General features: G+C 44.7%; 1 protein-coding gene across 1 annotated transcript in view; it reads right to left on the bottom strand.

The window, feature by feature from the left end:
* The window catches only part of LOC136580752 (uncharacterized), a 116,272-nt gene that overhangs the window by 71,837 nt on the left and 24,027 nt on the right, over positions 1-20,408 (bottom strand). The window contains exons 8-18 of the mRNA XM_066581579.1: positions 17,255-17,341; positions 15,885-15,938; positions 15,688-15,774; positions 14,831-14,884; positions 12,601-12,687; positions 11,943-11,996; positions 11,026-11,112; positions 10,369-10,422; positions 9,189-9,278; positions 8,299-8,352; positions 1,232-1,321 (exon numbers count right to left, since the gene is read on the bottom strand). Coding sequence (XP_066437676.1) covers positions 1,232-1,321; positions 8,299-8,352; positions 9,189-9,278; positions 10,369-10,422; positions 11,026-11,112; positions 11,943-11,996; positions 12,601-12,687; positions 14,831-14,884; positions 15,688-15,774; positions 15,885-15,938; positions 17,255-17,341 — 798 coding nt within the window. The remainder of the gene's footprint in view (positions 1-1,231; positions 1,322-8,298; positions 8,353-9,188; positions 9,279-10,368; positions 10,423-11,025; positions 11,113-11,942; positions 11,997-12,600; positions 12,688-14,830; positions 14,885-15,687; positions 15,775-15,884; positions 15,939-17,254; positions 17,342-20,408) is intronic.

The following is a 20,408-nucleotide window of genomic DNA, read 5'->3' as shown; positions in this document are numbered from 1 at the left end:
GTAAAATTTGGACGCTAATTCTTTTGCGCTTAGAATTAAATAATCGACTTGGGACCCATTAACTTTTCCTATTTATGACATAATCAATGCTCATGCCAAATTACATGTTTCTACGACATCGGGAAGTGAGAGAATTAGATTCCGTACGTAAAATTTGGATGCTAGTTCTTTTGCGCTAGATTTGAATAATCAAGTTGGGACCCATTTACTTTTCCTATTTTGGACATAATCTATGCTCGTACCAAATTTCATGTTTCTACGACATCGGGAAGTTGGAGAATTAGTGGCGAGTCAGTCAATCAGTGAGTGAGTGAGTCAGTGAGGGCTTTCATCTTTATGTATATTGATTTCTATCATGTCCCCTACGTTCCTTTGTGGAAAAATTTGTTTAACGCCAGAATTTCGAAGCATGGCTCTACATAAATTCCCCCAAAATCTATATATAAGGAATTTGGATCTCTTTATCAAAAACATGGTGCTCCTACCTTTAAAAAGCTATATGAGATGAATCTGAACACTTTGGACCTAAAACTTGGTGTTCAGGGTCGACACATTCCCTCTAACACCACTCCGTCCTACATTGCCTCCCTCACCTCAATCCACCACCCAGCCTGGGCCCTCCACTCCGCTAACTAAATCAGACTGAGTGCCCTTTTAATTTGAACCTCTCTTCTGCCTCCAAGACGTCTCCAGAGCAGCACCGGTCCTCTGGAATGCGATACCAAAAACTATCTGGGCAATTCCTGACACAAAAAAACTTCAGGCGTGCTCTCAAAACGCCTCCTCAGGGAGGCATAGCATATCTCCTAAACCAAACCCCTCTGTACTCCGCCTGATAACATGCTCCCTGTCCTACTGACTACAATCTATGCTAGCCACAATCAACCGCCCCCCTGCAGTCATACAGATTCTGCCACTATACGGCCTGACCATTGCCTATGTGTATAGCATCCCTCACTCTCCACCTCGCCATACCGTGCACATCTCCAGCCCCTTTACCTTCTGTATGCCCCCCATTATCAGTAGTATGTAAGCTTGCTGGAGCAGGACCCTCACCATTAATTCGATTACTACATTTAACAGTGGTTTTTGTATCTTTGTTTTTTGTATCCGTTCCCCCCTGTTTTGTAAGCGCTGCGGAATATGTTGGCGCTATATAAAGATTATTATTATTTTGCATACAGTGATTATACTGTCTGCACGAAGCAATACTCAGGTGCATTGTACTTACGGGGGCAGTCACATGGGATGAGGAAACACATATGATTGTAGTACATATTTGGGTTGCAGTTTTGAGGGAGGCACCAACACAACTTCTTTTCTGCATAGTGGGAAGAAGACATAATTATTACCATCATCATCATTCTTTATATGATGCAGACATTTATTATAGAAAAATAGACAATTGACAGTAGAAAAAAAAACCATGGTCCATCGTAACTGGCCTTATCTTACTCAGTTTTTATTCCTCTCTTAGGATGGATCTATGCTTATCACTTGCAGGTCTGCTGGAAGTTTGTTCAAGCATTTACTACTCTTTCAGTAAAATAATACCAAAAGCTATCTGGGCAATCCCTGACACACACAACTTCAGGCATGCTCTAAAAACGCACCTCTTCAGGGAGGCATACCATATTCCCTAAACCAAACCCCTCTGTACCCCCCTGACAATATTTACCAATGTTGCTTCTGATTTTCCTTAAACTAGAAAATGTCTTTCTTCATGTTGATGACCCCACCAGGAGTATACACTCATCCGCTGACAGACAGACCTCATCTGTTACACCTTTTCCTATTTCAATTACCCACATACTATGACCCCCTTGGGGTCGCCCCTTGTAATTCGTCCAGGTCAGAATAAACTATAATATCTTTTAACCAGTTGTGAATCCACTGGGCTATCAGAGGATTAAGTCCAATTAGTAATAACCTATCTATGAGTTTTTCATGTGGGATGGCTAAGTAAAGCCGTACTGCTTGGGGTCTAAGGGGTTGGTGGTTTAGAAGTGATCAAAAATCTTCTTTTGCAGGAGTTTTCATCAGTTTAACTACTACAGATGTTGAACCAACTGGCATGTAGGTCCCAGCATTTTCTCTACTACCCTTCTTTTGAATGGGTACAACAATGGCCATTCTCCAATCGCAGGAACATCATTGTTAGAAGGGACTGGTTAAATAAATCAGAAGTGCGGCAGTCACAGCTTGGAGGTCTTTAAGAACTTGGGTGGACGCCATCTGGACCCATCACTTTATGTAACTACAAACGTGCAAGTTCGCCTATTAGATCAGCTTCCAAAAACACTAGATCTGAATCTTTACAACACAAAGTACTACCAGGCCCAAACATATTATAATTCTGAAAAACAGCTTTAGAAAATACTGAACAAAAGTAGTCATTCAACTCTTTATCTCCAAAAATATAGTTATTAATGGTGAGCAGTGGCCTTATCTTCAGTAATACAGTCATTAACTTACCACTGGAAATATACTTATTCATGGTCAGTGACGGCCTTATCTCCAGTAATATAGTTATTAGCGGTCAGCAACGACTTTATCGCCAGTAACATTCTTATTATCAGTCAGCCACCGCTTTATCTTCCAGTACTATAGCCATTAATGGTTCACAACAGCCTTAAGGCCTCATGCACACGGGCGGATTTGCATTGCGGCATCCAGAGCGAGCATCTGCCTCCGGATTCCGCGGCAAATACCTTCCATAGCATGCTGTGAAAAATAGATTTTTCATGTACATGAACGGAAACCAATTGCGGTTTCCGTTCGCAGATGAAACATCGCAGCATGCTCAATTTTCACACGGATTCCACATGTACGCCTTCCATTGAAGTCAATGGAAGCCGTCTGATCTGCGGCTCTTCTGTAATTGATATTGCGGAAAGGTTGTGGACTTCACGTCATCACTAGGCGATGGCGCAGGAAAAGCAGGAGTTTAAAACAGAAAATCTAAACTGCGCATGTCTGATGATGAGCTGTGCGGACAATCCACAGTGCAGATTGGAGGAAGCAAAAGCAGGTAAGCGTGTACGCCGCTGCTGCAAGGCCCAGATTCTGCTACGGGATTCAACATGTAGAATCCGGCTCTGCCCCGTGCGGCGGCTTTGTTCCAGTAATATAGTTATTAATAGTCAGTGAGGGCCTTATCTCCAGTAATATAGCTATTAACGATCAACGACAGCCTTAAAGGGGTTGTCCGGCCATAAACATTAGGTCTCATTACTTCTGTTTGCCCAATACAATGCACTTTGTAATATACATTGTGCATTGTAAATTAGGCAAACAGAAGTTATTCACTTACCTCTTGGCTGCCCCCCCCCCCCGTGTTGCTCCTCGGTTGCCATGGTTCCTGGTTCCGACAAGTCTCTTCTCCTCTTCTTGTTGGGACGACCGGGGACGCGCCTCTCCAGCACAGCTCTGCGCATGTGCAGAAGAACTTCAGCCTGGGAAGCTGCCTGCAGGGGAGGCGTGTCTGCTGGCTCTTCAACTCCAAGGTAAGAATGAGAGGAGGGGCGGGCTCTCGTGGGGGGGGGGGGAGGAGGGAGGGGGGAGGATGGATGGATGGATGGATGTGTGTGTGCAAGTGGCTGTCAGAAGTCCCGGGAGGGGGGGGCGGGAGCGAGCGAGCGGCAGTGATGTGTGTGTGTGCAATGTCCAGGAGACCCGGCTGTCAGAAGTCCCGGGGGGAGGGGGGAGGGGGGGGGTGCTGTTAGTATACTTGTGTGTGGGCACTGTAAAGGGGGACTCTGTGGGGGAGGTCACGGGGGGGCACTGTATAGGGACGCTGTGGATGGGGGGCATGTGGAGGGGGCTACTTTGGAGTGCAGTGGGGGGGACTCTGGGGGGGGTGGCATGTGTAGGGGGGGTACTGCGGAGGGCACTGTGGGGGGGGAATACTGTGGGGGGCACTGTTGAGGGGGGACTGTGGAGAATGCTGTGGTTGGGGGAATGAGGGGGGCTACTTTGGAGGGCACTGTAGGGGTGACACTGGGAGGCATGTGTAGGGGGTACTGTAGAGGGCACTGTTTGTGGCACTGTGGGGGATCATTAGGGGGGCACTGTGGGAGAGTGCACTGTGGGGGGGGGGTCATTGTGAGGGGGGGGTCGCTGTGGGAGGGGGACTATGAGGGCATGTGTGTGTGGGGAAATTTTTTGTTTCACTTTAGCAGGGTGGGGGGGGCAGTAGGTAGCCTTGCAGTGGGGGGCTGCAGGAGAGTTCTCTGGGCTATCCCCAGCCCCTCTCCATTCACTATACACAGTGCTAGTGTTTACAGTCATGCCAGGATTTTATCCTGACATGAGTGTATAACGCAGTCTCCCCTGGCCACACCCCCTCTGATTATAGTATGCAGCAGGGGGCGGGGCCTGGGCGGGGAGAGACTGTAGAGCAGTTCAATAGAGGTGGGCGTGTCGTGGGCGGGGCTAGGACGTGAGCTTTGGGAGGCCATGAAATCCTGCCTTTTCATGTCTCTTACTACCATCGGGAGCGCGCACACAGAGGAGGGAGAGCGCAGAGAGGCGCCATCTTTGAAAGCTGCAGTGAAGATCAGAATCTAAGGTAAGAAACTGACATTGCAGCTGATCTGCTGGCCGGTTTGAGCCCCTGTATGCTGTCTGTTACTATCCTTACTGAAAGGAAAGCAGCAGCATTATAAAAAATTTTACCCTGTGTGGCCGGACAACCCCTTTAACTGCAGTAAAATAGTAATTAATGATCAGCAATGGTCTTATATTCAGTGATACAGTAATTAATGGTCAGCAACACACTTATCTTCAGTAATAAAATTATTAGTTATCAGCGTCATCCTTGTCTCCAAGCTCGGTGCTCATTTTACTGAACCTTGGAAGAATAGAAGTTCAATCCCCACTTGGTTCAGGTAGCCGGCTCAAGGTTGACTCAGCCTTGCATCCTTCCGAGGTCGGTAAAATAAGTCCCCAGCTTGTTGGGGGGTAATAAATAAATGACCTCAAAAGCTCTGTGGAATAAGTTGGCGCTATACAAATAAATTATTTTTTAATATAGTCATTAATCGTCAGCGGCAGCCTCGTCACCAGTAATGTTGTCATTAATCGTCTGCAATGGCCTAACCTCCAGTAATATAGTTATTGATGAATGGTGACAGCCTTATCTACAAATTAAAATACTGAATACTTTTTTTGGAAAGTTTGACAGTGTTTAACAGATTAGCATTAATTGTGAAAGCATGTCAAATTACCAAAGAAGTATTTTAGTCAGCTAAATTTTATCTGCTAAAATGTAGGTGCTGAATACATAAAAACAGGTTAATTGTGGATACAATAATAAATGGGTTTTATTGCAGAAGATAATTTTTTGGGGAAGCAAGCAATAATACCATCTTTAATTATCATTCTACAGAAACATGCAACATGCATGCAAGATACACCTTAATCCTTACTGGTCAGAAGACTAATTATAATGCAAGAACAATGAAATTCGACTAATAATAATGTTTGCCACAATCAATCTGTGTCATTAATGGCTGCCTTAAGCCTGATGAGCGGACGCCAATTTCACGATATCTGGTTACATCTTCGAAAACCGCAGTCTCAAGTCGCCCCTTACACATATCTGAAATTTGTTTCTTGCTTTTGTCAGGAGCTGCTGAACTGCGCTGAAGCCCCTCTCCACTAAGTACATAGATGGAAAAGCCAACAAGCAGCTTAACTTCCCGCCACAGGATAGGATAGGAATTCTTCCCTTTCACCCAAAACATTCATAGCCACATTGTTGGGAAAGTGCTTGGGCTTCACTATCACGTTTCAAGTCAACCAACTGTGCTTGTAATCTGGGATGCAATTGGATTGAGTACCCATGTTGGTATTTCAAGATTACATAGATCATGAAACGTAGTTTGCATGTCTTCTTTGGCCTGTTTGAGGTGTGAGTAAAAAACATCTAAGTCTGCATCTTGAAGTTTGTCCCCATCTTCGTGTGCAATTTCTTGAAGACTCGGAAACTGACAGAGCTTGCGTCCACTCAGGTTATTGGTATGAAGGTCCAGTTTGGCAATGAATTAAGAGATTATACCTTTAGCCTTAATGAAATTAATTTTGTCTCCTTGTAGCTTTGTGTTGACCTCAGTGAGTTTGTCAAATATGTCTGTGAGATAGGCAACGTCAAGATGTCGTAGTTCGATTGCATCACAAAGGCTTGGGTCAATCGGCCGAAGAAACTCAACTACTGTGTCAAAATGTTCATAGAAGCGTCGTAAGCACTTTCCTCTTGACAGCCACCTCCCTTCGGTGTGTATATTTCACTGTAGGGAACCACAAGAAATATAAAATTGATAGAATAGATCTATGCTAATATAATGATAAGACTAGGAGGTCTCATATGTATACTGATTGCTTTCTTAAAGTCCAGATATTCCCTTTAAGAAACCCTTCGGTGTGTAGGAGTAGACGTTCAAATTCTTCGTCTTGGTCTTGAAAGAGCTTGCGAAAAAGAGGTTCGTTCAAAGAGAGCGCTTTTATCTTGTTAACAGCATTAATTACATAGCACAGAGAATCATGCAATCTCTCACATAAATGTTTAGCAACAAGGTGCTGCCGATGGACACAGTGAACTGTCATTATGCCAGATATAGCAGATCGAGGCGCTGTCAGTTGCACAAGCAAGTACAGTTGTTAAAGGAATGCTTTTTTTCTTGGAAAAATCCTTCCACTCTTTTGTATATAGAGGAGCCTTTCGTGTTGGTGGTTAAATTTCTGGTAAACAACAGTTTCTCCACTACCTCTTTTTTCCAATTAATGAAATGAACGTAAGCTAGCAGCAATGCTTCATTGTCTCTAACCATTGAATCATCAATTTCCATCACACATCCTGTGTCCAAAAGTGTTTCTTCCACATCAGTAGCCATCTCATCAATTCTTCTTGAAACATTACTCAAAAAAAATCGATTTCACTATGGCACACGGGTCGGACCCCAGCATAGTACTGGCAATCTCTTTAACTGCAGGGGACACGAGTGTTTCCCCAATAGTATGTGATTTATCACATTGCACTATTAACAAAGAGACTTTATAGGAAGCAAGGAGGCCTTTGTCAGCATTGAGAGACGATTTCCAAATAGCTTGCCTACAGTGCTGCGGTTCTCAAACTTTGACTTTAAATCTTGGAAAAATGGCTTTATAGCTTCATTCGAAAATGCCTTTTCACAAACGAGGCACAAGGGCAGCTGTCCGTTTGTAGGAGAAGGGATGAATCTGTATTTCAAGTATTCATTTGAATATTGACGGCATTTCTTTTATAAAGTATGCTTTAAGAATGCGCTTCTTATGTCGCTCTATCATATAATGATTAGAGATGAGCGAGCGTACTCGGAAAAGCACTACTCGCTCGAGTAATTTGCTTTATCCGAGTATCGCTGTGCTCGGGTCTGAAGATTCGGGTGCCGGCACGGAGCGGGGAGCTGCAGGGGAGAGCGGGGAGGAACGGAGGTAAGATCTTTCTCTCCCTCTCTCCCGCCCGCTCTCCCCTGCGACTCACCTGTCAGCCTCAGCGGCACCCGAATCTTCAGACCCGAGCACAGCGATACTCGGATAAAGCACATTACTCGAGCGAGTAGTGTTTTTCCGAGTACGCTCGCTCATCTCTAATAATGATGTATGACTTTTATAACTCCATGACTCCATTACAGATCAATCACACTGGATAACCTAAAGAACAACCTAACTGTATTCCAGCTTGTTTCCTAAGCTATGGGCATTAGAACACATTATGTGGAGAATATTACTTTTTGTTTGATTCTTAACAACTACATTCATTCCCTCACCAAAATTAGCCACCATATTTTGGAGTTACCAATACTCCACTTCAGTCTAACTGACTGGGGAAAGACATCTCACCTCTTTCAGCACATACAAATTCTATCTTTAATCAACCCTTATCCTGGTTGAATCACCAACAAGAACATGTTTTCTCTTCTTGGCTATTCTAAGAACTGCGTTAGACTGGTTATTAATACTTGGGAAATAGTTGTCAGTAGAACAAGTGTTCATGTGTATGGGAGGAGTCAGAGAAATAGCAGTCATTAGAATGAGTGTTCATGTGTATGGGAGGAGTCAGAGAAATAGCTGTCAGCAGAATGAGCATTCATGTGTATTGGGGGAGTCATGGAAATAGCTGTTGGCCGAGTGTTCATGTGTATGGCAGAAGTTGGGAGAAATAAGCGTTCCCATAGAATAGGCATTACTATATATGGGGAGAGTTGGGAGGAAATAGCTGTCAGATGAACAAGCTACTGAAGGTGGATAGTTACATACCAGTAGTAGTAGGCAGCTTGGTTGTTGTGGTTGGCTGTTGTGTACTAGCAATACCTGGCCCAGGAAAAACAAAGACAAAGTTAGTTTATCACAGCGGAAGGCCAGTGTGTCTGGGGCTTGAGCAAAATGTGTTTAAAGGGGTTGTCCCGCGCCGAAACGGGTTTTTTTTCTTTTTCAACCCCCCCCCCCCCCCCCCCGTTCGGCGCGAGACAACCCCGATGCAGGGACTTAAAAAAAAAACATCACAGCGCTTACCTGAATCCCCGCGCTCTGGTGACTTCTATACTTACCGGTGAAGATGGCCGCCGGGGTCTGCTCCCTCCGTGGACCGCAGCTCTTCTGTGCGGTCCATTGCCGATTCCAGCCTCCTGATTGGCTGGAATCGGCACGTGACGGGGCGGAGCTACACGGAGCCGGCATCCTGCACGAGAGGCTCCATTGAAGAAAGCAGAAGACCCGGACTGCGCAAGCGCGGCTAATTTGGCCATCGGAGGCCGAAAATTAGTCGGCACCATGGAGACGAGGACGCCAGCAACGGAGCAGGTAAGTATAAAACTTTTGATAACTTCTGTATGGCTCATAATTAATGCACAATGTACATTACAAAGTGCATTAATATGGCCATACAGAAGTGTATAACCCCACTTGCTGCCGCGGGACAACCCCTTTAATGCCAGAATTTCGAAGCATGGCTATACATAAATTCCCCCAATATCGATATATAAGGGATTTGGAGCTCTTTATAAAAAAAGGTGGCACTCCTACCTCCATAAAGCTATATGAGATGCATCTGCACACTTTGGACCTATAACTTGGTGTTTCGGGGAGTAGATTATTATTTTGTATACAGTGATTATACTGTCTGCACGAACCAAGTGCATTGTACTTACGGGGGCAGTCACATGGGATGAGGAAACACATATGATTGTAGTACATATTTGGGTTGCAGTTTTGAGGGAGGCACCAACATAACTTCTTTTCTGCGTAGTGGGGAGAAGACATAATTATTACCATCATCATCAGTCTTTGTATAGTACGAACTTTAATTACATGTATTAGAATGGTCATGCGAAACACGTGGATGATTTTCTTGTATGTTTCAACCAAACTCACAGTACCTCACCTCTAGGGGGCGCAATCTGCATGGACATAAGTCCACAAAAAAGAATAATCAGACAGCACAAACTGAATTAGATTGTATCCAAAATCTACAGTTACGAGGGTCGGCCATCTTATATATTTTAAAAAAAAACAGAATCTGATGCATTCCTTAAATGCACTCAATGCCAATGGGGTAAGCATTAACATGAGTGGTATAACACAATAAACCAACAGGGTGCCAGGGTATTGCTCATTGAAGAGAGACATCATTCATAGCACATTATTCCCCATTGTAAAAAATAATTTGCAAGGTGTAATATCCCCCTTTTACCAGCAGATGGCACATGAAGCTTTCTTACGCAGAGCAGTGTGGTACATTACCGTGCGCTATCACTGTATAGTACTGCACTGCACATGCTGCATCATTTTGCTTACAGCTCTAGCACTGTATGGGTCAGTAACTACTGTAATTGGGAAGGTACAGTACATTGTATTTTTTTCTAGGGGTCCAAGGACTACTGTAATACGATACAGTATGGTATGTATGCTGTCAGTGGGGACACAGAGGGGCATGCAGGAGTCTTCAGGTTATACTATAGTGGAGCAGCTGCAAAAGCAGAGAGGCCAAAAACAATAAGGGTGACAGTACAGCTGCTGGCAGAACAGCAGTGAAAGGGTTACAGTTTTGTTTTCCGCAGGGCAAAGGTTTGGAGACTGGTACGGGGCAGTACCTGGGCACTGTGAGCGGTACCATAGAGCAAGTGGAGTTATTCAGGCTGGCATACTGTAGTGACCCTGTGGCAGGTTCGCTCTGCAAGCTTCTCCATGAATAGGATTTTGGCTTTTTACCAAAACTAAGCTGTAATAATGTGAACCGTACTCATATATTGGTATTTGTATGTTTCGCTGCCCTTTAATTATAATGCAGTCATCAGTGACACATAAACATGGAAACCTGCAAATACTCACGTGTCGTTACAGGGATGGCAGGGGCTGTAGTTACAGGCTTCGGTGTAAGAGCGGCTGTGCCAAAAAGAGAAAGTGACGATTATCCAAGATCAATGACAGAATGATCACCTGGAGGTAATAGCGGAATACCAAGAACCCGAGAGTTCAAGAAAGTGGGTGGGGCTTATTAGAGCGTGCGGGCCATCGGCGGCCCGAGAGATTTGCTATAATCACTGGCGTAACTATAGGGGATGTGGTTGCACCCGGGCCCAGGAGCCTTAGGGGCCCATAAGGCCTCTCTTCTCAATATAGAGAGCCCAGTACTATGAATAAAGCATTATTGTTGGGGGCCCTGTTACAGGTTTTGCATTGGGGCCCAGAGGCCTTAAGTTACGCCTCTGACTATAATTGAGTATAAATTGGCCCCTTTGGACTAACAGGGATGGGCAAGCGTGACCAGCACCCCATTCAGTCTCCTCCTCACTGAGAGCGGTGCAGAACCCCTGCAATGAGGACGGTGGACGTATATCCCCATTCTTAAGATTGGTAATGGTCTCAGCATCAAACCCCCACCAATCAGCATGCTATCCCCTATCCTGTATACAGGGAAGAATTTGCACTATTGGTACAACCCCTTTAATCAGCGTATAGTCCATTATAGAGGTGAATCGTACTTACGAATGCAGTCACATGGGACGGGAAAGCAGAACTGAAAGGAGTACATATTAGAGTGGCATTCCGGAGGGGGGCACCAGCACTGCTTCTCTGTTATAAAGAAGATACCATCATCATCATCGCTCTTCTATACGTCACCGACTATATAGTGTCACAAGACTGATTATATCTGAATCCATGACAATTGTTTCTCTCCACAGTGGATTATTTTCCTCCTGTTTTGTATCTGGGACATTTGTGGTGCAGGTTCCTATCTGACGACCCGGGATGGGGCTCCTGGGGGGCGCAGGGGGTGGTCTCATCTCTGTACCTTGTCCTATAACAGGACATTAGTAGTATAAATGATGTCCCAGGGGCTGTTATAGACCATACCAGAAGCTTTGAGTTATATCATGTACAAATCTCTACTTGCAGCTTCCAGACCTAAATCCTCCTACTGATGAGAGATGCTCATAGAAGGGACTTTAGAAATCCAATGGGGCAGTTTGAGTGCAGAATGTACAAGAAGTGGATTTATTTCTAGCCAAAATTGATATATCACATGACTTTCTTCCCATTTAAAAAACCGGAGCTGATTTCAATATGGTGGAGTTCAAACATCCACCAAATAATGCAGCCTACCATCCAATTAATACTTTCATGCATTGGAAACCAATTTTCTCATTAATACACTAGGTAAATGTTTGTGTTCAAACTTTTGCTGTACAACCCTGTATAAAAGCTCATATTCAATTCTAGTCTCTGCCTGAGTTGCCCCTCTAGTGCAGTGTTTCTCAAACTTTAGGCCTCAAAGACCCCTTGTAGCAGGGGCATCCTGCCACCCCGCTGTAGGTACATACTGACATTTGTATGTTTCGCTGCCCTTTAATTATAATGCAGTCATCAGTGACACATAAACATGGAAACCTGCAAATACTCACGTGTCGTTACAGGGATGGCGGGGGCTGTAGTTACGGGCTTCGGTGTAGGAATGTCTGTGCCAAAAAGAGAAGGTGACGATTATCCAATATGAATGGCAGCATGATCACCCGGAGGAAATAGCTGAATACAATGGCCTGACAGATTTACTATAATTGAGTCTAATTTGGCCCCTTCGGACTGATAGGGATCATGATTGATATAAGTCCATAAGGTTCTCCAGATGCTTATGAATTATGTCTCTGTACTGAAATATTTCTCTGTAATACGACATGAGACGCCTTAGTTGGAAATCTCTTTCTACTGGCGCCGTCATACCGCCGAGTGTATGAGGCGTCAGACGTACAGATATAGCAGAGCCTAACTGAACTGTGAACCTGCTGCAACAAGTTATCTCATCACAACGAAAACCAATGTATACGGTTCACGCTGCGTGGTACGCTGTGACATAGAGCATGCTGCGATCTATTTCTCATGTGCATCGATACGCAGTGTCTATATGCAAAGTCTTTGACTATCATTGACTCTATTCACCGCGTATCACATAGCCGTATAACGCACGTGTAATATGCTGTGACTACACGGTCGTGGACATCAGCTCTAACCCTGGACAACTCCTTTTATCAGTTTTTAGTCCATTATAAAGGTGAACGTACTTACGTGGACAGTCACATCGGACAGGAAGACAAGGCTGAAAATAGTACATATGTGAGTGGCATTCCGGAGGGAGGCACCAGCACTGCTTCTCTGTTATGAAGAAGACACCATCATCATCATCATCATCATCATAGAAATCAAAGATGTCACCTTAATAACTTTTAAACAGTTGATGAAGTTCACAACTTGGTGGCCATGAATGACACTGTCCAAACGGTATGTAAGCGCTGCCCTTTTAAGGAAACTTCTCTAATTTGTGTCAGTCTAAAGTAATCCGGCCCATGTCAGTTGTACAGTCTGTAAAGCTATTGTTCCTATTAGTGTGTCTCAACTAGCTAGTCAGAGACCGGTCTCTTACATGTCTGGCCACTCTGTCCAAGTTGATGTATAGCACAAGCGAGTCTTCATTACTAGCTTCGTAGCAGTGGGGCTTGACCTGGTTGATCTACAGAGGATTTTTGTGGACCCTACAGCTAGAGTTGGAGTGGGCTTGAATTCTGGTGACTCTAGAGTCTCTAGTACTTCCACTCCTCTCCCAGAGTCCTTGGCAGTTGAACTACTGAGACCCGCCAGGCCGTCAGGTACAACCAACTAGTCCTCGGATTTATCTGGTATGATTGTTGGATAGATCTTGTGGGGAATCTTAGACTTGGGTCTTGATAGGATGTGTCTTTTCCTGCAACCGTTGATTCACCAACTGTCTGATGGTTTGGAGGTGGTGATGGTGCTCATGCACCAACTAAGTGGCACTGTAACTCTATATCTACAGGGATCTTGATGCAGTTTGGTGATTTCCTAGCCTGACCGGCCTGAATTATTAATCTCCCTTTTAAACAGATTACATTTTTTCAGCTTGATCTTTAACACAAGGCACGTACCAAATCCAACAGGCATGTTGCGGTGGTTCTGGGATCGCTTCCTTTCTAGGTGGTCTGGTGCAGGTTTTGTGTGTGTTTCTCTACCTTCTGGCCTGGTGGGAGTGCTGTTAGGTGAGACATGCTTGGCCTCACCTGTGGGTATTTGGCAGGTCTATTTTGCCTGGTCTTGTGCTGAGTTCTAAGTCCATTAATCTCAGTCTCTCCCCAGCTTTGGCTGTAGTCAGAGCTAAAAGCTGGAGGTCCTGTTAACCTGTGTCTTCCAAAGCTAAGCACAGTGGTTTATCGTTTCATCTTGTTTGTTGGTTTTCTCCTACTCCACGTAGGGTCAGCTAGTGGCCGAGGTACGTGGCCAGCTTCGTCCTTGTCAGGACGGGTCACCTGCATATAGGCAGATCTGTTCCTTGGGTTAAGTTATTTAGGGACTGTTTTTTCCATATTGCGGTTTTCTGCATGGTTTGTCACTGTTTGGTGCGCATTTGTGTGAGATCTGAAGCTAACGCATCCAGCGCATCTTGGGTGGACGTGACAAGGCAGAGTCAAAAGGGTCTCTTTCTTAGGGAGCAATGTAACAGTCATCTTCAATGGATATTCAAATGTTTAACACTGCTCAATACTCAGAGGTTCTCTTTTGTAACCCATGGGTCCTACCATTTGCTGAAAAACCTTTCACTTGCTTCCAATTTTTAAGGCCCTTCTCGACGAACAGTAACTGATCCTAATCTCTTAAAATATTCAGTCCCAAAATGATGGTTACGTCATCCTGGAAAGGTTTGCATAATTATAAGAATGTCTTTTTTCCGATATATTGGCCGCACATTCATCCATGTGATGCCTAATACAGATTAGGGTAGGTGGTATGTGTCTGTTAACTTCATCATAGTTCCTTGCTCAGGCAGGACTAGTGCTTGGAAATATTGGTTGAAGGAGGCCTTGGGCATAGTTCTGGCATCCTGTGTCCACCAGTCTACCCCTTTTCCATCGAATTGAGCTCTACCCTGAACTCTTCACCAGCTACAAAACCACTGCTCTGCTCAGCCTCCTTATATGAGTCCTTAAAGCCCCCTTTCTAGAAGTTCCTATTCCATTCCTATTGACCATGCTCAACCAAATCCATAGTATATAATGGCTGCTATTCACTTCTATTGGCAATAGTTTCTGCCTGTTTTGGAGGTCCATCTGATGGCCAACTTTAATACTACAGTCTGCATCCCTGTTCATTGACTTTAATGGGGCTGGCTTTATAGTAATTACAGTAGGGGCAGCCTGCTACCCCGCTATGCTTACATATTTTGCTGCCATTTAATTATAGTACAGTCATGCATTGCACATAAAAATAGAAGCCTGCAAGTACTCACGTGTTGTTACAGGAATGTCGGGGGCTGTAGTTACAGGCATCGGTGGAGGCACAGCTGTACCGAAAAGAGAAGGTGACAATGGTGAATGGCAGTATGATCACCTGGAGAAAGGAACTAAATAACAAGGACCCAAGAGTTCAAAAAAGTGGGTGGAGCTTATTGTAGCGTGCGGGGCCACGTGCGATCTGACAGATTTACTATAAATTGACTATAATTTGACCTTTTCGAACTGATAGGGAACATGATCGACTAACACAGAAAATGGCGGCATTATTGAGACAATGGATCATTATCTGTTACTGCACCCGCTGGTACAAAACCTCAAATAGTGCAGAAAAATAATAAACTGCAATATGTCACAACCAATAGACTATATTAGGGTAAGCGAGGGGCATCACACTTCACCCCCTCACAGGCCGTTACGTGGACCCTGTATAACAACACGGAGTCCATAAGGTTCTCCAGATGCTACGGAATTGTGTCTCCGTACAGCAACGCTTCGCTGTAATACGACATGAGACGCCTCAGTTGGAAATCTGTTTCTACTGGTGCCATCATACCGCCAAGTGTACAAGGCGTCAGCCGTACAGATGTAGCAAAGTCTAACTGAACTGTTATAACCTGCTGCAACAAGTTATAAAAGAAGCTGAGAAGTCAAACACACCGCAGCCAGAACTTTGTGTCAATGCCGTTACACTTTGCTAAATCTATAGATCCACTTTAAGGGCAATGTCCAAGCAAGAATGGATCTTCCCATTATAATCTCTCTTCATTAGTCCTCCAGACCCCCCGTTGAATGATCTCTGTAGGCAGCATTATTCAGTGTATAGTCCATTATAGAGGTGGATCGTACTTACGAATACAGGGACATGGGACGGGAAAGCAGGCCTGAAAGGAGTACATATGGGAGTGGCATTCCGGAGGGGGGCACCAGCACTGCTTCTCTATTATAAAGTAGACACATCATCATCATCATCATCATCATCGCTTATTGCTCTTTAATTATAATGCAGTCATCAGTGACACATAAAAATGGAAACCTGTAAGTACTTACGTGTCGTTACAGGGATGGCAGGGGCTGTAGGGACGGGCTTCGGTGTAGGAAAGACTGTGCCAGACAGAGAAGGTGACCATTATTCATTTTAAATGACAGTATGATTACCTGGAGAAAATAGTTGAGTACCAGGGACCACGACTTTATTGTTTTTAGATGACTCTGGCTAATTTTTAGAAAAGTAGGCGGGGCATTTTGAGAAAGGCGGGGCTACCAATATTTTCTATAATTTGTCCTCTTCTGAGTGACAACCAGCAATGTCATCAACTATTACAGGCAATGGCGGCAACATAGAGGCAACCGTCCGCCATCTGTTACTGCATGCGCTTGCCATGCCCCTAATATATGGGGTAGAAAACATGGGACAGAGCAGTCCAATAATAAACTGTGCAATATGTCACAATGCTTAACAACAGTAAGGGAGCGTGTTTCACAGCACCAACATAGGAGACTGCTTGATATTGGGTTAGCGAGGGACTCCGGCACTTCACTGCTCTTGTAAGGCATTGCATGCAGCCTATAAGGCTCTGCAGATGCTACTGAATTGTGTCTCCATACGGCATTGTTTCTCTTTAATACGACATAAGACGCCTCAAAGTCTCTTTATACTGGTGCTGTCATACCGAAAAGTACACGGGGTGTTAGAGTAATATCAGCTTTAGGGCGAGCACCCACTGGCGTTTTTTTACCTGCGTTTTTCCTGCACAGGCATAGAGATAACATGTGTTCCTGTCCACTGGCGTTTTTTTTGCGTTGCGTTTGCGTTTTTAACATAGGAACTGTCAGTTGCATATGTGTCCTTATTTTTCTCCTAATGCACGTATGAATGTCAATGGAAATTAACGGAAAAGCTGCGAAAACGCCGCGAAAAACGCGCGGAAAAATCGCGGGAAACGCGGCGAAAACGCTGCGTTTTTTTCCCGCGGAAAACGCAAACGCCAGTGGGTGGGCGCCCTTAAAGGGAATGTCTAAAGAAGACTGGAGCCTCCCATTATAATTGCTCCTCATTATCTCTTCAGACCCCCCGATGAATGATCTCTGTAGGTATTAATCAGTGTATAGCCCCCCCCAATGATCAGCAAGTTATCCTCTGACTATAATTGAGTATAAATTGGCCCTTTTGGACTGACAGGGATGGGCAAGCGTGACCAGCACCCCATTCAGTTTCCTCCTCACTGAGAGGGGTGCAGTAACCCTGCAATGAGGACGGTGGACGTATATCCCCATTCTTGAGATTGGTAAGGGTCTCAGCCTCAAACCCCCACCAATCAGCAAGTTATCCCCTATCCTGTATACAGGGAAGAATTTGCACTATTGGTACAACGCTTTTAATCAGTGTACAGTCCATGATAGAGGGGATTCATACTTACCAATACATTTACATGGGATGGGAATGCAGGGCTGAAAGGAGTACATGTGTGAGTAGCAATATGGAGGGAGGCACCAGCACTGCTTCTCTGTTATAAAGAAGAAACCATCATCATCATCATCATCATCATCTATACATCACCCATTATATAGTGTCACCAAACTGATTATTTCTGCATCCATCTCAAGAGTTTCTCTCCACAATTAAGAATTGGTTCTAATTCTGCCCCATACTGCCATGGTTGTTGTCGTCATCATCACTGCCATCATGTTGGGTGTCTGCGTCGTCCCCTTTCCCTTCCTGACTCCACCTTCAAATCCACCTCCTCAACAGCGCTGCTGAAAACCACATGAAATCTTCAACCCCCTGCTGAATCATCGCTGTGAGCGCTTGCTCCAGAAAGAATATCAGTGGCATAACGTTGTTCATTCTGCTATTGTCCCCGCTGACAAATCTTGTCGCCTCTTCAAAAAGCCTCAGCACGCGATACGCATCTCTGATCGGCTGCCTATGCTTGAGCTGAATATTACACTGGCTCCAAAAGCTGCCCGCCTGCTGCAAGAGGAAATCATTCACCGCTTTCCGCTGTTCATACAGACGGTCCAACATGTGAAAGATGGAAATACAGCACGTTGGAACGTCACATATCAAAGAGCGTTTAGGGAGACTGATCTGCCTCTGCAGGTCTAGGAGGGCATGCCTAAATGTATTAGTACAGCTAAGGCGAATGCAAACTCTCCTGGACATGGCCAGCACACGGTTCAAACCAACACATGTGTTAAATGTTACGGCCATATTGATCACATATGTCATGCAAGGAGTGTGTGACCAAGACGCAGGACAGCCACACTGCTCTTCCCATTGTCAGCGACTACATTGCCCAGTGTGAGTTTGCAAGGAGACAGCCAGTATGAGTTTTCCTCCTTCATGCACAGCAGCAGCCCTTGTTCTGTGTGGCTTTTATAGCCAGGCTCAGCAGGTGTAATGCGGTGTGGTGCATGAGGCGACTAAACCAGTGACAGAGATCTGGAGCAGCAGCAAGGTCTTGATCACATTGTGGGGTAATTTGATTGCCCCATGTGGCCTTGTGATGCCGCTCCATGTGCATACATAGAGCTGTAGTTCCTATAATTGGGCCCTAGCCACCCCTTACTTTCTATGTGCAGATTCGGCACAGTGGTATGTTTGGTTCCTCTAGGGAGGTACAGAAGAATTGCCACATGGGAAATTACCAGAAAGAGCTTGTATTACCACCACAACCCAAGCTTGCCCCTCCTCTGGTAGGCTTTCTTCTGGAGCAAACACTTGCAGCAGCAGGGTTATTTTCACCTGCTCTTGAGCTGATCACACCAATAGGCCTACTCTGGGATATTTAGCAGATGATCTGGCCCTACCTCGGCTCTTTATCATCGCCAGTGCCTCACTACCCTCCTCCTTTGACAACGTCAATGTCATCACCTTCTCATCACCTGGTTCCCACATCCTGTCTAAACCACATCAATATAGTCCTCATCATCCCTGTCACTTCTCCCAGTCTGTTCTCCAGTCTCATGCCCCCTCAACATATCCACCTTCAAAATTGCCACTACCACCCCGACTACCACCAACCACACTACCACAGCTATGCATCTTAGCCACCACTTCACCTCCACAACACACTCCGAGAGCTGAATGTTCTCACACAACTGCTCCCCATCACTATGTTGCACTCCATTGCAATGACTTTACACAACTTTTGAAAGAAAAAAATTAAATTAAAATCTATCCCTCACAGAGATCTTCTGACACCTCTATCCCAGGCTGAAATGGTTGCTTGAGCTATGGTGCACAGCCTTTTATAGTGGCTCTGACCTCTCCCCTATACTGCCTCCTGATTGCCTGGGAGAGCTGTTTGGCATTATGGGCTACAATGAGTCATGTGATCCTTCCTACATCTCCTTTTTGCCATGTGGCAGATGCCATTTTAGTGGGTTTGACCAAGATGAACCACCCAAGGTTTGGGTTCACGTCAAGCCTAATTTATAGCAAAGTTTGACCTGAAACCAGGTTTGACTGTTTCGCTTTGCTCAACACTAGTACTGAAATCAGACGTGACGGAGAATAGAGATGGCCAAGCATTAGACATTTACTAGCAAGGATATAAGTAAGAGTCTTGAAGAAGCCATATTACCCTTTTGAGCCTCTTAATCAGTTGACTTAAAGATTATAGATTATCATATACGGTAGTTGTGTTTAAAAATATGGATTGTCAGAATGTTTAGGTTATCAAAAGGCAGTGTAAAGGAATTTCACTGAATCCACATACATTACTGCATCAGGAGTTGATGTAACCAAGTCTGATCGTTATATTTTATCTCCTTACAGAGGTATTGGTATTTTTCTAATTAGTAGTGACAGGAAGTGCGTCAAAACTGGTTGGTGCTTTTTAAGCGATGTAGAACCTGAGCATCAACTATCATTTACCATGAGAGCAACAAGGGGAAGGGTGCTGCTTAACAGAAGAGTCACAGCAAGAAGGGTGTGGAAACCCAGTGGTGTTGAAGTGTTATCAATGAAGTCTATGCATTTCGGCACTTAATAGCGTGAGATAGGGTTTCAGTCTCATTGTTTTCAGGTGTTCTTTATCTGAGTATTTCCTATTGGCTATTAAGCTAAGGGCCTCCTATCTGACGCCCTATCCTTGGGATCCGTTCTGCTATATACCTGGTTGCTTTTGGCATGTCTCTTCTTATTTCTGTGGATTGGTTCTTGCTTATATCATTTTGATATTAATACTTGTAACCTTGTAATTTTGTGGTTTGGCAGTGTTACTGTCGGGTTTCTACTTTGATTCTGGCATTTGTTTCTGAGGGAGGATCATCTAATGCTTTGGCAGTGTGCAATATATTAATTCCCTCAATATTTATGCACTAGGATGGGGTGAGCTCATATGATTTATGCCATCCAGGCTGACCTTGTTTACTGGTTTGACTGTTATGTGGAGACTTATGTATGTGTAAAGAACAGAGATCATAGGGGGCAGGGGATACAGGGCAGAGACCACAGGAGTGGACATGGACAGAAACCACAGGAGAAAACATAGAATAGAGGGGCAGCGACCACAGGAGAGAACATGGGGCAGAGACAAGAAGAGAGGGCACAGAACCCTGATGAAA

Source organism: Eleutherodactylus coqui, chromosome 10 (assembly GCF_035609145.1).
Source record: "Eleutherodactylus coqui strain aEleCoq1 chromosome 10, aEleCoq1.hap1, whole genome shotgun sequence".
NCBI classification, from domain to species: domain Eukaryota; kingdom Metazoa; phylum Chordata; class Amphibia; order Anura; family Eleutherodactylidae; genus Eleutherodactylus; species Eleutherodactylus coqui.
The sequence above is the reverse complement of the archived record's forward strand: the minus strand, read 5'-3'. Positions and strand labels throughout refer to the sequence as shown.